The 15,227-nt window shown below is 40.3% G+C and overlaps 1 protein-coding gene across 1 annotated transcript; it reads right to left on the bottom strand.

The window, feature by feature from the left end:
• Window positions 1-10,823: 10,823 nt before the first annotated feature.
• LOC123151698 (dirigent protein 5-like) lies at window positions 10,824-12,606 on the bottom strand. The gene is made up of 3 exons (XM_044571365.1): window positions 12,166-12,606; window positions 11,750-11,942; window positions 10,824-11,108 (listed from the first exon to the last, which is right to left on the bottom strand). Exons 1-3 carry the CDS (start codon window positions 12,543-12,545, stop codon window positions 11,103-11,105), a joined length of 579 nt encoding a protein of 192 aa, XP_044427300.1. The 5' UTR covers window positions 12,546-12,606; the 3' UTR covers window positions 10,824-11,102.
• Window positions 12,607-15,227: the final 2,621 nt, after the last annotated feature.

Here is a 15,227-nt window from a genome sequence, read left to right as displayed (position 1 = left end):
TTTTGATTTTTATGGCACCGAAATGATAGACCTCCTCGATAACGTAAGGACCTTCCCATTTAGAGAGAAGTTTTCCTGCAAAAAAAATCTTAAAGAGAGTTGTATAGCAATACATAATCACCTACATTAAACTCATGCTTTTGTATTCTTTTGTCATGCCATCTTTTAACCTTTTCTTTAAACAACTTGGCATTTTCATAGGCTTGGGTTCTCCATTCATCAAGTGAGCTAATATCAAATAACCTCTTCTCACCGGCAAGTTTGAAATCATAATTGAGTTCTTTAATAGCCCAATATGCTTTGTGTTCTAGTTCGAGAGGTAAGTGACATGCTTTTCCATAAACCATTTTATACGGAGACTTACCCATAGGATTTTTATATGCAGTTCTATAGGCCCATAATGCATCATCAAGTTTCTTGGACCAATTTTTTCTAGATCTATTAACAGTCTTTTGCAAAATTAATCTGAGCTCTCTATTACTCAATTCTACTTGACCGCTAGACTGAGGATGATAAGGAGATGCAATTCTATGATTAACATCATATTTAGCTAGCATTTTACGGAAAGCACCATGAATAAAATGTGAACCACCATCAGTCATTTAATATCTAGGGACTCCAAATCTTGGAAAAATAACTTCTTTAAGCATTTTAATAGAAGTTTTATGATCAGCACTACTAGTTGGAATAGCTTCTATCCACTTAGTAACATAATCAACAGCAACTAAAATATGTGTATATCCATTAAAGGAAGGAAAGGGTCCCATATAGTCAAAGCCCCAAACATCAAATGGTTCAATAACGAGTGAATAGTTCATAGGCATTTCTTGACGTCTACTAATATTACCAATTCTTTGACATTCATCACAAGATAAGACAAACTTACGGGCATCCTTTAAGAGAGTAGGCCAATAAAAACCAGATTGTAATACCTTATGTGCAGTTCTCTCTCCAGCATGGTGTCCTCCATAAGCTTCAAAGTGACACTTGCGTAGGATCTGTTCCTGTTCATGCTCAAGTACACAACGTCTAATAACACCATCTACTCCTTCTTTATAAAGATGTGGGTCATCCCAAAAGTAATGCCTCCAATCATAGAAGAACTTTTTCTTTTGCTGGTATGTGAAACTAGGTGGCATAAACTTAGCAACAATGTAATTAGCATAATCAGCATACCATGGAGCAGTATGAGAAGCATTTATGACATTTAATTGCTCATCAGGAAAGCTATCATCAATAGGTAGTGGGTCATCAAGCACATTTTCTAACCTAGACAAGTTGTCTGCAACGGGGTTCTCAGCTCCCTTTCTATCAACAATATGTAAGTCAAATTCTTGTAGCAAGAGAACCCATCTAATAAGTCTAGGTTTAGCATCTTTCTTTTCCATGAGATATTTAATAGCAACATGATCAGTGTGAATAGTTACTTTAGAATCAACAATATAAGGTCTGAACTTATCACAAGCAAATACAACTGCTAAAAATTCTTTTTCAGTAGTAGCATAATTTCTTTGAGCATTGTCTAGGGTTTTACTAACATATTTAATAACATTTAATTTCTTATCAACTCTTTGTCCTAGAACAGCACCTACAACATAATCACTAGCATCACACATAATTTCAACGGGTAAATTCCAATCAGGTGGCTGAACAATAGGTGTAGAGATCAATGCTTTCTTAAGTATTTCAAATGCTTCTACACAATCATCATAAAAAACAAATGGTATATCTTTTTGTAATAAATTAGTCAGAGGCCGAGAATTTTTTTGAGAAGTCCTTAATGAACCTCCTATAAAATCCGGCATGACCAAGGAAACTCCTTGTACCTTTGATGTCCTTGGGACATGGCATCTTTTCAATAGCATCAACCTTGGCTTTATCAACTTCAATACCTCTTTCAGAAACTTTGTGCCCCAAGACAATACCTTCATTAACCATAAAGTGGCACTTTTCCCAATTCAAGACAAGATTAGTTTCTTCACATCTCTGCAAAACTCGATCAAGGTTGCTCAAGCAATCATCAAAAGAAGATCCATAGACGGAGAAATCATCCATGAAAACCTCACAAATCTTTTCACAAAATTCAGAGAATATAGCCATCATGCATCTTTGAAAGGTAGCAGGTGCATTACATAGACCAAAAGGCATACGTCTATAAGCAAAAGTACCAAAAGGGCAAGTAAAAGTAGTCTTTGATTGACCTTTGGCTGACACAAGTATTTGAGAGAAACCAGAATAACCATCTAGAAAGCAAAAATGTGTATGTTTGGATAATCTTTCTAGCATTTGATCGATAAAAGGTAAGGGGTAATGATCCTTTTTAGTTGCCTTATTTAATTTACGGAAATCAATTACCATCCTATAATCTGTAATAATTCTTTGAGGAATCAATTCATCTTTATCATTAGGAACGACAGTAATACCTCCCTTCTTAGAGACACAATGGACATGACTTACCCACTGACTATCAGCAACGGGATAGATTATACCTGCCTCAAGGAGCTTTAGTATTTCCTTTCTTACCACTTCTTTCATTTTAGGATTCAGCCGTCGTTGATGATCACGAACTGGTTTAGCATCTTCTTCCAAATTTATTTTATGTTGACATAGAGTGGGACTAATGCCCTTAAAATCATCAAGAGTATACCCAATAGCAGCACGGTGCTTCTTCAGAGTTTTCAATAATCTCTCTTCCTCATGCTCTGAAAGGTTAGCACTAATAGTAACATGATATATCTTTTTCTCATCAAGATAAGCATATTTAAGAGTATCAGGTAACGATTTAAGCTCAAACACGGGATCACCCTTGGGTGGAGGAGGATCCCCTAGGATTTCAACAGGTAAATTGTTTTTCAAAATAGGTTCCTGTTTAAAGAATACTTCATCTATTTCCCTTCTTTCATTCATAAACATATCATTTTCATGGTCTAGCAAATAATGTTCTAAGGGATCACTAGGAGGTACGGCAATAGAAGCAAGACCAATAATTTCGTCCTTACTAGGTAATTCTTCTTCACGGTGTTGTCTACTAAATTTAGAGAAATTAAATTCTTGAGTCATATCATCTAAACCGATAGTAACAGCATCCCTTTTGCAATCTATGGTAGCATTAACAATGTTTAAGAAGGGTCTACCAAATATAATGGGACAAAAGCTATCTTGTGGGGAACCAAGAACAAGAAAATCACCAGGATATTTAGTTTTCCCACACAAGACTTTAACATCTCTAATAATTCCCATTGGTGAAATAGTATCTCTATTGGCAAGTTTAATTGTGACATCAATATCTTCTATTTCAGCAGGTGCAATATCATGCATACTTTCTTTGTATAAGGAATGAGGTATTGCGCTAGCACTAGCACCCATATCACATATGCCATGATAACAATGATCTCCTATTTTAACAGAAATAACAGGCATGCCTACCACAGGTCTAGGTTTATCTTTAGCACAAGGTTTAGCAATTCTAGCAGTTTCATCACAGAAATAAATAACATGCCCATCAATATTATCAGGCAAGAGATCTTTAACAATAGTAATATTAGGTTCAACTTTAACTTGCTCAGAAGGTGTATATGTTTTAATATTGCTTTTACGAACCACAGTTGAAGCTTTAGCATGATGCTTTATCCTAACAGGGAAAGGTGGTTTCTCAACATAAGCAGTAGGAACAATAAGATCATTATAAGTGACAATCTTTTCTTCAACTTTAATAGGTGTAGCTACTTTTACTTCTATGGGAGGATTATATTTAAACCACTTCTCCTTGGGGAGATCAACATAAGTAGCAAAAGATTCACAGAAAGAAGCTACTATCTCAGAGTCAAGTCCATATTTAGTGCTAAATTTACGGAAAACATCGGTATCCGTAAAGGATTTAACACAATCAAAACTAGGTGTCATACCTGACTCCTTACCTTTGTCGAGGTCCCAATCTTCAGAGTTGCATTTAATTCTTTCCAATAAATCCCATTTGAATTCAATAGTATTAATCATAAAAGAGCCAGCACAAGAAGTATCAAGCATGGTGCGATTGCTATCAGAAAGCCGAGTATAATTTTTTTGAATAATCATTTCTCTTGAGAGCTCATGATTGGGGCATGAATATAACATTGATTTAAGCCTCCCCCAAGCTTGAGCGATGCTTTCTCCTTCGCGAGGCCAAAAATTATATATATAATTGCAATCACGATGAACAAGACGCATAGGATAAAACTTCTGATGAAATTCCAATTTTGATCGTTTGTAATTCCAAGACCCCATATCATCACATAGCCTATACCATGTCGATGCATCTCCCTTCAAAGATAAAGGGAAGACCTTCCTCTTAACAACATCTCCGGGTACACATGCAAGCTTAAATAATCCACAAACTTCATCCACATATATTAGATGCTCATCAGGATGTTTTGTTCCATCTCCTAAAAAAGGATTAGCTAGCAGTTTTTCTATCATACCCGAAGGAATTTCAAAGCAGACATTTTCATTTTCAGTAGGTTCAGTAGGTTGAGGAGCAACTCTTTGCTCTACTGGTCGGGGTGAAGATACCCCGAACAAGACCCTCAGAGGATTACTTTCCATAGTAACAAGTGACAGTAAATTTCAGCACACTATATAAAATTTTTCCTTACCAAATTCCACCTACCAAAGGCGCTTCACTCCCCGGCAACGGCGCCAGAAAGGGGTCTTGATGACCCACAAGTATAGGGGATCTATCGTAGTCCTTTCGATAAGTAAGAGTGTCGAACCCAACGAGGAGCAGAAGGAAATGATAAGCGGTTTCCAGCAAGGTATTCTCTGCAAGTACTGAAATAAGTGGTAACAGATAGTTTTTTGATAGGATAATTTGTAACGAGCAACAAGTAACAAAAGTAAATAAAGTGCAGCAAGGTGGCCCAATCCTTTTTGTAGCAAAGGAAAAGCCTGGACAAACTCTTATATAGAGAAAAGCGCTCCCGAGGACACATGGGAATATCGTCAAGCTAGTTTTCATCACGCTCATATGATTCGCGTTCGGTACTTTGATAATTTGGTATGTGGGTGGACTGGTGCTTGGGTACTTTCCTTACTTGGACAAGCATCCCACTTATGATTAACCTCTATTGCAAGCATCCGCAACTACAACAAAAGTATTAAGGTAAACCTAACCATAGCATGAAACATATGGATCCAAATCAGCCCCTTACGAAGCAATGCATAAACTAGGGTTTAAGCTTCTGTCACTCTAGCAACCCATCATCTACTTATTACTCCCCAATGCCTTCCTCTAGGCCCAAACAATGGTGACGTGTCATGTAGTCAACGTTCACATAACACTACTAGAGGAGAGACAACATAAATCTCATCAAAATATTGAACGAATACCAAATTCACATGACTACTAATAGCAAGACTTCTCCCATGTCCCCAGGAACAAAAGTAACTACTCACAAAGCATAAACATGTTCATAATCAGAGGGGAATATAGGATCTGAACATATGATCTTCCACCAATTAAGCCAACTAGCATCAACTACAAGGAGTAATTAACACTACTAGCAACCTGCTAGCACCAATCCCGAACTTGGAGACAAGAATTGGATACAAGAGATGAACTAGGGTTTTGAAAGGAGATGGTGCTGATGAAGATGTTGATGGAGATTGCCCTCTCCCGATGAGAGGAGCGTTGGTGATGATGATAGCGATGATTTCCCCCTCCAGGAGGGAAGTTTCCCCGGCAGAACAGCTACGCCAGAGCCCTAGATTGGATCCGCCAAGGTTCCGCCTCGTGGCGGCGGAGTTTCATTCGAGAAGATGGCTTATCATTTTTTCCCATCGAAAGACTTCATATAGCAGAAGATGGCCACCGGAGGGCCACCAGGGGTCCCACGAGGTAGGGGGCGCGCCTAGGGGGGTAGGGCGCGCCCCCACCCTCGTGGGCAGGGTGTGGCCCCCTGGTGAATTTCTTCCGTTGAGTATTTTTTATATATTCTGAAAACGTCTTCCGTGAAGTTTCAGGACTTATGGAGCTGTGCAGAGTAGGTCTTTAATATTTGCTCCTTTTCCAGCCCAGAATCCCAGCTGCCGGCATTCTCCCTCTTTATGTAAACCTTGTAAAATAAGAGAGAATAGGCATAAGTATTGTGACATAATGTGTAATAACAGCCCATAATGCAATAAATATCGATATAAAAGCATGATGCAAAATGGACGTATCATAACTCGAGGGCGAGTTCCAAACAATCAGGGAAGAATGATGAGGAACACTAGATGAGAAGAAGGAAAACACATGCCAGATCTGTTTGGCTACTTCTAGATGCTTCCAGTCTAGTGTAGTATTTCTTTCCTTTTCTTTTCTATCCTACCTACTGTTTTCTAGAGTCTTCTAGTTGTGAGTAGCTATGAGTATAATGGTGAAACTTACATAATGTTTTCTAGAGTATTCCAGCTATAAGTAGAAGTATGTGAAGGCTTCCCAAAGCCCTATAAATAGAGGTCCTCACCTCTACTTTGTAGGCAGACTATGTACCCCTACCTATAATAGAACTTGTTGTTCTTATCTAAGATCTTGGAGTAGATCTTCTGCCCTAGGAGTTCTGGATTGAACTCTTGCTGTCCTATCAGCCTACATTCGCCTCTAGAGCGATATCTAGCGCAACACGTTGAAGCTGTTTCTTCAACACTTGTGCTGTACACATTGTAGCAGCAAGATGGAGTTGCTCCTTCACAACCTTTGTGCTGCTTCAACTAGTCCTTAGATTTTCACCTTAAGAGGCAAGACTTTGAATTGCACCTGTGTTGTCAACCCCACTTGCATATCGCTGCTACAAAATCGGAAACTCCAAGCAAGTTCCTCATCGCCACAAAGGCTCCAATCACCACTACTAGTCCCCCGATCTCGGCTTCCATGACATTCTTTGCCTCTGACTTCACCATGAAACTAAACATATCCCATGATGACAACAGATAGCATAGCTTCGCACCGCTCCCTCCTTAACGAAGAACCAGTGGGAACGAACGAATCCCACCTGATCCAGCAATCTCCAGGCATAACGCGCCCATGAGAGTTCGCCGGCGGAGCCTTTCGGAACCCGACAATCCGACCAGATCAAGGAGGACAGGCGTCAGGCAGATCTTCGTCTTGTCACTCGAGGAACCCTAGGACCGCCCCTTTAATTCAGGCCGAGTCCAAAGCCCCCATGCCACCACGTCATCCTGGATCAGATCGGAGGGATCAGCTAGCACTTGCACCTCGACGCGAGGACGCCCATCGAGCTTGACATATGGAGGTCAGACGACGACCAAGGGATGCAAGGATCTGGCGCCGCATCGGGAGCACATCCACACCCCTGCTGGGATTCATAGCCAACGCCATGCCGTCGCGCGCCATGGAGGAGCATGCCACGCACCACCGCACTGCCTGAGCACATCCACGCATGGACAAGCACCAACGACATGGCCGGCCGCCGCCTCAGCCTTGAATCCGAGGGGGAAAACGCCACGCCACGAGAGAGAGCTCGCCCCGCCGCCGCCGTCCGCGGCATGGGCTTAGCCCGGTCGCCTCCTTCGGCGACCGTGAGGGGGGCTTGCGGTGGCCGACGGCTGGGGCTCCCCCGTGTCACCCGTGAGAGAGACGCAGGGGTTGGGGCGACTAGTATCATTACCTATGTCATAAATTACCTGTCTTAGTTTTTTCTAGATACGGATGTATCTAGACATGATACATCTGTATCTAGACAAATCCAAGACAAATAATTCGGGACGGAGTATTAATCAAGTTTGTCGGCATGTTGTGTTTGTTACAAATTTTGCAGTGCACTTGCGAACCGAGCTAGGTTCCTTGTGGTTGAACCAAGTCCTAGACTTAGTTTTTATTTTTCAAAATTATTGTAGGCTTCCCGACGCTATTCTTTTAGTGATATGATACTTGCTCACAAGCTGGGGGCAGTACATATTTGCTGAGATTTAGATGGATCAACCTTCCCGCTTCCGTGTACATCGCCTTGGTTTGGCTGGGATTCATGGCAATGAAACGTCAAACATCGCATTGGTAAGTGCACAGAATGGAGAAAGATGGCATGTGACGTTGTAGGTTACTTTTTTTAGCACCGTTATAGGTTGGTTTATTAGTCCACTTCGTATTTTGTGTCAAATTTTAATTAAAGATTTTACTAGCAAAATATTAATGCATGTCACGAAAAATTATATTGTTGGGTTAGGCTAGTTGTAATGGGAGTATCATAGGTAATATCGTGCATGCCAACTAGGCAAATTTAATGATGTGTCATAGAATTAAATGAAGAAAAAGAGGGTTGAGTATCATATCATGATACCGTATCATATTAAATGTTGTGCTACTATGTGTCATGCATGCTAATAAATGAAGTCATCTATAATACTAACATATGATACTATGCACTACATATATAGTATCATACACTAGTATCATATGCATGATACTAGTATATGATACGTTCCATTACGACCAGCCTTAGTATTTGAATATAGTTTTCGATAATATTATCTTTGCTATGTATAATTTATATTTTATTAGTTAAAATCTGATCAAAATAACCAAAATGGGGGTAGTCAGGGGCGGAATTGGGCCTGAGGTAACTGGGGCTATAGCCCCAGGCGTGGCCCAACTAGCTCTATCCATCCAATACGATTTTTCGAAATCACTAACTGAGGAGTACTTGTTGCAAAGATCACTCCAATTTCCCTAGTTGCGACAAGTGGCGCATATGCAGCGTGCCACATATCACAACCAGCGAGTTTTTCCTTTCTTCGTAGATTCGTTTATTCAAAATGTTTTATCTCTCAAACCGTGCGTCCAAATCTCGAACCGCTTTCACCGTTGGATTCCTCGCGTTGAGATCTTCAAAACTAGATCCCATATTGATAGGTTTTGACGAACTTTTTTCACAAAAAAACCGGACAAAAAAATCGAACTGGGAGCACGGCTTTTTTCCTTTCCGAAAGAGGCACACCTGTGCCTCTCATGAAATCACAACCGTGCCTCTCACGGAAGCAAAACCGTGACTCTCGGGAAGGAAAAAAAGAAAATGTATTTTTTTCCATTTCCGAGGAGGCACGGCCGTGACTCTCGTGAAAGCACAACCGTGCCTCTCGCGGAAGCAAAACCGTGACTCGCGAATGGAAAAAAAACAGAAAACACGTTTTTTCCTTTCTGAGAGGCACGTCCGTGACTCTCTCGAAAGCACACCCGTACCTCTCGTGGAAGCAAAACCATAACTCTCGCGCAAGCAAAAAATAAATAAATAGAAAACACGTTTTTTTCGTTTTTGAGAGGTACGGCCGTGACTCTCGCGAAAACAAAATCGTGCCTCTCGCGGAAGCAAAACCGTGACTCTCGCGAAAGGAAAAAAAGAAAACACGTCTTTTTGTGCAAATAAATATTTTGTTAAAAGATTTTATTGAAAAGCTAAGGAAGACCGGTGAAAAACCAAAACGTTGAAAAAAACCCATTTAAAAAGCCGAAAACGCGTGCGAAGAAAAAACAAAATCCGAAGGAAACGTCCAGAGCGCGACACGTGGCAAATGGTTAAGAGCGCGTCAAGTGGCGCTGATCGTTGCGGGGCTCCCGAAGGAGCACTCGTTAACTAGTTGCTCCCACGATTTTTTGTGAGATTTGTAGCCTTGCAGAGGCCAAGCCCCAGGCGTACTAACCCAGCTCCAGCCCCATGCGTCAGCCCAGTCTGCCCAGATAGCTTCTCAGCCCAATTAGGCTCGCAAAACGCTCGGTGGTGAGTTCGATCGCTAGTGTTTCTGTTTTCTTTAGGGTCGTTCATTCCCACACCGACCCGCCTCAGGCGTTTCCTGCTCGACAACTCGCCACTCGTCGAATCATCTCACTTTGAAATCTTGGATCATCTAAGGTCGTTGGAGCAGACCCTTCCACCCCTCCTATTTCTACTCCCATTCTGCTCTTTCTCAACAACTGGTTGGACGGGTAAATTGCATAATCTCCTGTTTGTTGTATAAAAAATCTAACATTTCGCCTAATTCCTTTGTACCAGTCGAAATAAATGAGTTGTTGATGGTAAATTAAATTATGTTAGTCAACTTTATTTCATTTCTATTCATTGAGAGGGAAAAAAGGAATCCAAGATGTGTGTTCTTAAGCATTTTTTAACGTATTTTTTCACCATAGATATTTGGCGTTATAGCTGCTTAGTTTTAGCTCTAGGCTCTGAGAAATCCTGGCTCGGCCTCCGGGGGTAGTACTAGGTTGTGTTGGGCTCTGGCCTCAACTGTGGGTTTCATAAGTGAACAACATGCATGTAGCCATGTATGTATAATCGTTTTTCCCATCAAATCATTGGTAATCACCTGAATACAGGTCAATACCTACGGCTCTCCCTTGTTCAAGTCCATGTGGTGCCCTGATCCTTGTGATTAACGGCCTCACTTCTTTAATACCAGCCGTTATTCCTTTCAATACATTGATGCACGAGGCTTTAGCATACTCCTGGAAAGAGTACATGGCATGTATATGCATCTGTTCATGCTACCAAATAACATGGTTATCGTTTTATGTGCATATATAGATGCATATTTCTAGTTCATGCCCAAAAAAGTGACGATAAAAGTGATTGCATGACCTCATGGCTGTCTGGGAGATATCTTTGCTGGCAGAAATATTGGGTCGCTTATTAGGGCCCTTGAAGTAAAATGCTTCTGGGATAGACATTGTTAAATGTATGAATGATAGTTGTCTTGTGTCCCTTGATTTATTACCCTTTATGTATTCATATATTATATATTTATATGGCGGTGGCATGATTATACACATAATACAATTCTTTGGGGATAACAGTTTCTCAAACAAACAAGCTTCACTATTTTGCAAAGCATATCCAAAACATTACATAGACACCAACAAACAGATGGGTTGACATGGATTAAGGACTGGACATCCACCATGCTATAAACCCACATCTTATTTTGAATGAAATATAGAAAGAGGGTATGCTAATGCATACTCTCGTGACACAAGCGGACCACATTAATGATCCATCACGCCGCAAGAAACTGTGCAAATACATTGTTTGCATTAAATTCCTCACGTCGGCTTTATTTTTCAACAAATGAGCTGCGCCTCAAGCCTGTAGAAAAATAAGTGAAAACATGGCTTGTGTCATGTCATGTGTGCGTACATAAAGCTTTGTTACTTGATATGCAACCCACTACAGATTAAATGTGTAAAAAATGCATTTGGGTTAGTTCAACATGGCTAATCTTCTATATCTAAATAGCTAGCGTCGAATAACCAATAAATTTCTCTCAACATGCAAGCATGTCACATCAGCATGGATTATACAATGGAAAAGGTCAACCTTAGCATGCAATCATGCATAGGATAAACCCACCTCAACGTGCAAACATGCATGTGAATTTTCATTATATTATGGTGGATCTATTTTTTTTATTATTTACAAATATACAATAATCAGACACAATTAATCATATGTATTTTCAATTTTAGTTCTCATATTATTTACCCCAAATATTCAGCCTCCCCATATTAAATCTCAGTGATATATATTGCAGAACATACCCACAACAAAGTGCATGGTATCATCTAGTGTTGTTGAAAATAGAATGTGACATAATGCATTTGCATTGCATATGCACAAATTTCTTAATTTATTGCATTTTTAGTAGGGTGCTCTCTAATGTCCTATTGTTTCCCTTCAAAAAGTAGAACATTACAATTTGGATACAAACTTTTGAGAATTATTCTTACAGGTTGCGGATTCGTGTAGCGTACACGGATATTAAGTTCTTTAATACCATCTTCCCAAGTAGAGGCAGGATGATTTGTGAAACTTATTATACCCTGTGCCATAATGAATTGACCAGTCCCACCAACAATGGACCACTGGCCACTTTCCAAACCCGCTGTTATGCCAATCACCTGAAGGGTAGACCCTGCAAACCTGTTTCATGTGCAAAATAGCAAGTTCCGCCAGCAGGTTAGAAGTGCATGCAGCTTTGAACAAATGCACATCTATTAATATGTGTATGTACACCAGTAACTTGTGTAAAATTCTTAGCTACAAATATAATAGAGGCAAGCGCATAACTTCAATGTCGCGGGCGAAAGAACTCACGAAACACATATTGAGATATTCAAAAATAATGAAATAGAGAACGTAGTACCTTCCTTGCTCAAACTCTATGTTATGAGTCATGTACCATCTATTATCCTTGGTTAAACCAGCCTGGACATGCACGCCTTGTGCACGTGCAACAACTGTATCTTTGGAATTTGTTGTCTCGGTAAGAGTCCAGTCATGAACTATCGTCGTCCCAAACCCAAAAGGAAAACTTGTTTGGAGCAAGGTTTCCTCATTGCGGTTTGGCTGGTTTGGTCCATCGACGAATTGGTGCAAGAACAAGTGCAAGTTAACTTCGGTCATACAAGGGATCTGACACCCCTGAAGAGGTACAGTCCCGTTGTAGGGGATAGAAGCGGCCTGGATTTGAGGTAGCACTATGAGTAGACAAACAAAGACACCGAATGGACTAGCCATGGTCATAATTGTTAGCAAGAAGGGGAAAAGAGAGCTCAGTGAGCTAGTAGAATGGTGGGAAGCTGTGTCTCCCTGTGTTTTGTAAGAGAATAAGAGGGTAGAGGTGTCCTATATATAGAAAGCTTGGAGTGCTAGTGCCCACCATGGATGACTTTGTTTTAGACGTTTTCAGATTGGCATTCAACACCCTATGCAACTAGGACTTGAAATCTAACCAAGGGATGAATAGGTTTGCCTATCGATGGCTCACAAGTCCACACTAGAAAAATTCACTACAGTTTTTGAAATCAATTGTACATCTACTGAATTAAATGGCACATATCCTGCTGGAAAAACTAAGGATGAGATAGCAGAGATTAGAGGCCACTGTGTCTTCAACGTTCCCACTCAAAGTTATAGCTCCTATAGGCTACGAACTTACGATGGTGTGTATGCATGGCGTGGTACTGGGAAGTGCGCGTGAATGGACGTGCAGATTGGTGTCTGCTCCACGACTCCATCCCTCTACTAGGTCGTCATCTTGTTGGTTGTTCTGTTCACCGTCACGAATGCATGCCCCGTCTCGATCATTCACACACTTAACGACGTACGTACTGCACTTATGTCTATGTATAGTACACTCACGTAGAGGTGCATGCATGCTTTCCAACCTCAGCCTGGTGGAACACGTATGCTTGCTGGACTAGGTCATGAACGAGTGCATGGCTCGTCTTGATAATTCCCACACTAACACTTTATAACAAGAAAATCTTTATTGTGCCACAGAAAAATCAATGGAGTGCATTTAATTGTACATAGCTGTTCTAAAAATAAAGAAGAAATCTAGAGACAGGGCATGGTGATGTTTATTACAAAAATGGCTGCATTGTCGAAATTAAATTCCCATGGACTAAATAATAACAAATCAAAGAAACTATATTGATTTTTAAAAAGTTTACCTCATAAAGGTGGGAGATTGGAGGTGTCTCTGTCTCAAGCTATGTAAAATGGTGCTTTTCTCATTGTAGAATGTAAGGTCGCTACATATTTCAATATTTAAGCTTGATCAAGAAGTGCTCATTAATAAGATGCGAGTTACACGGTAGAAAAAATTTAATACCATTGGATTCCAATTTTTATTAAGTGAAATCACATTGTATTACATAATTCATACTATTTATTTGGTCTAATTGTTAATCAAAATCAAACTTTTTTTGCGGGAAATCAAAATCAAACTAAAAATATTGAGATACATGGAAGTCTCACATTCTACGGTGGATGAAATAACAATTCATCCAATCCCATGTTTTCAAATTCTCGTATCAACGGTTGTTCATGGCCATGAATGAACGACTCGACTGTCTTGATTGTTCACACTGAAAACACCACATTTATCATTCAACTGGCCCAAGTAAATATGTAAATGGTATGCCAGCACTACTATTGTATTCACTGCGATGCTAGCGATGGCCGGACTCTAGCTTGTGCATACTCACTTGACTTAACATACCAGATCTAGATCGGCTAAACATATCTTATATATGAGTTTGTTCACCACAGCACTTTCGCCTACTTTTAGGGTTTGTTTGGTTCAGTAGGATTCTAAATGCAGGAAAACGTAACTGAAATTATTTGGTTGCATCAACGAAGAAATATTTTTAAATAATTATGTGTATCTCATATTTCTCATGGCAACAAACAGATCTTTGCAACATATTCGTCTCCATGGAAAATTTTCATGCAAGTTAGTACGCAGTAAAAATATGAGACAAGACTTTCAACACCCGGGTGCCCCTACACCCTCTATGAACAATAAATTAAAAAAAAGAATCAAATGAAATCTGAAACTTTGGGACATCAAATGATCAAACTTTCGATGATCTTGTAAAGTTTCTATCATCTTTGGCACCCAAGAGCTGTTACATCTTTCTCTAAAAATATTCATATGGTTTCATATCCGAATAATCAAGAATCTCCAGAGGAGAAGTTCCTAAAGCTTAGGCCTTTAGCCTCTCCTCCCCCAAACCCTCCGTGACCCCCTCTCCCTTCTCGTAGCTCCAGTGATCAGTCTAGGGCGGGGGTCCTAGTCTCTATGAACTTATCCATTTAAAAAAAAATCCATTTCAAAAAAGAGCTACGAAATTCTGTGGAGACCGTTCTAACAATCAACAAGCTAAGATCGTACGCTGACAGGGTGACGGCTTCAGAGCTTGACTGGTGCCTGCACAAGATCGAAGAATATGCTCTCACCAAGAAGATGAGAAGAACAATTGAGCAGCTCAGCAGCTGAGATGTGACGACACTGACAGCCGCACCCTTGATGAAACACTTGAGAACATTCACACCCTCAACAGGATGTTTGGCCTCGACACCGAGAAGGCGATCATGGAGCAGAAGATCAAGACTAAGGTGGAGAAATAGAAAACCCAAAACTGAGATCAGCGGTCTAGTTTCTGGATGTAGATCTACATATGCTCCCAATCTGTCCTGACATTCTAATTGCAATATTGTCAACCCTCTCTTACTTGCCCTCCTTGGCGAGTTCGTCCATTGTATAGTCAATTAGCGTCTGCCATTGCAGGCGCCATATATGTTGAGACAGCAAAATGTTTGTACTCTACAATAGCTTTTGTGCATTGTCATGGATACTGTGGCATGGCCTCTTTGATTCATAGGCAAAGCGGAGGAGGAAATGTAGAAATAAAAAAA

The sequence above is a fragment of the Triticum aestivum genome, chromosome 7A (genome assembly GCF_018294505.1).
Source record: "Triticum aestivum cultivar Chinese Spring chromosome 7A, IWGSC CS RefSeq v2.1, whole genome shotgun sequence".
In the NCBI taxonomy this organism is placed as follows: Eukaryota; Viridiplantae; Streptophyta; class Magnoliopsida; order Poales; family Poaceae; genus Triticum; species Triticum aestivum.
Note: the sequence above shows the minus strand (reverse complement) of the source record. Positions and strands in the feature narration are given on the sequence as shown.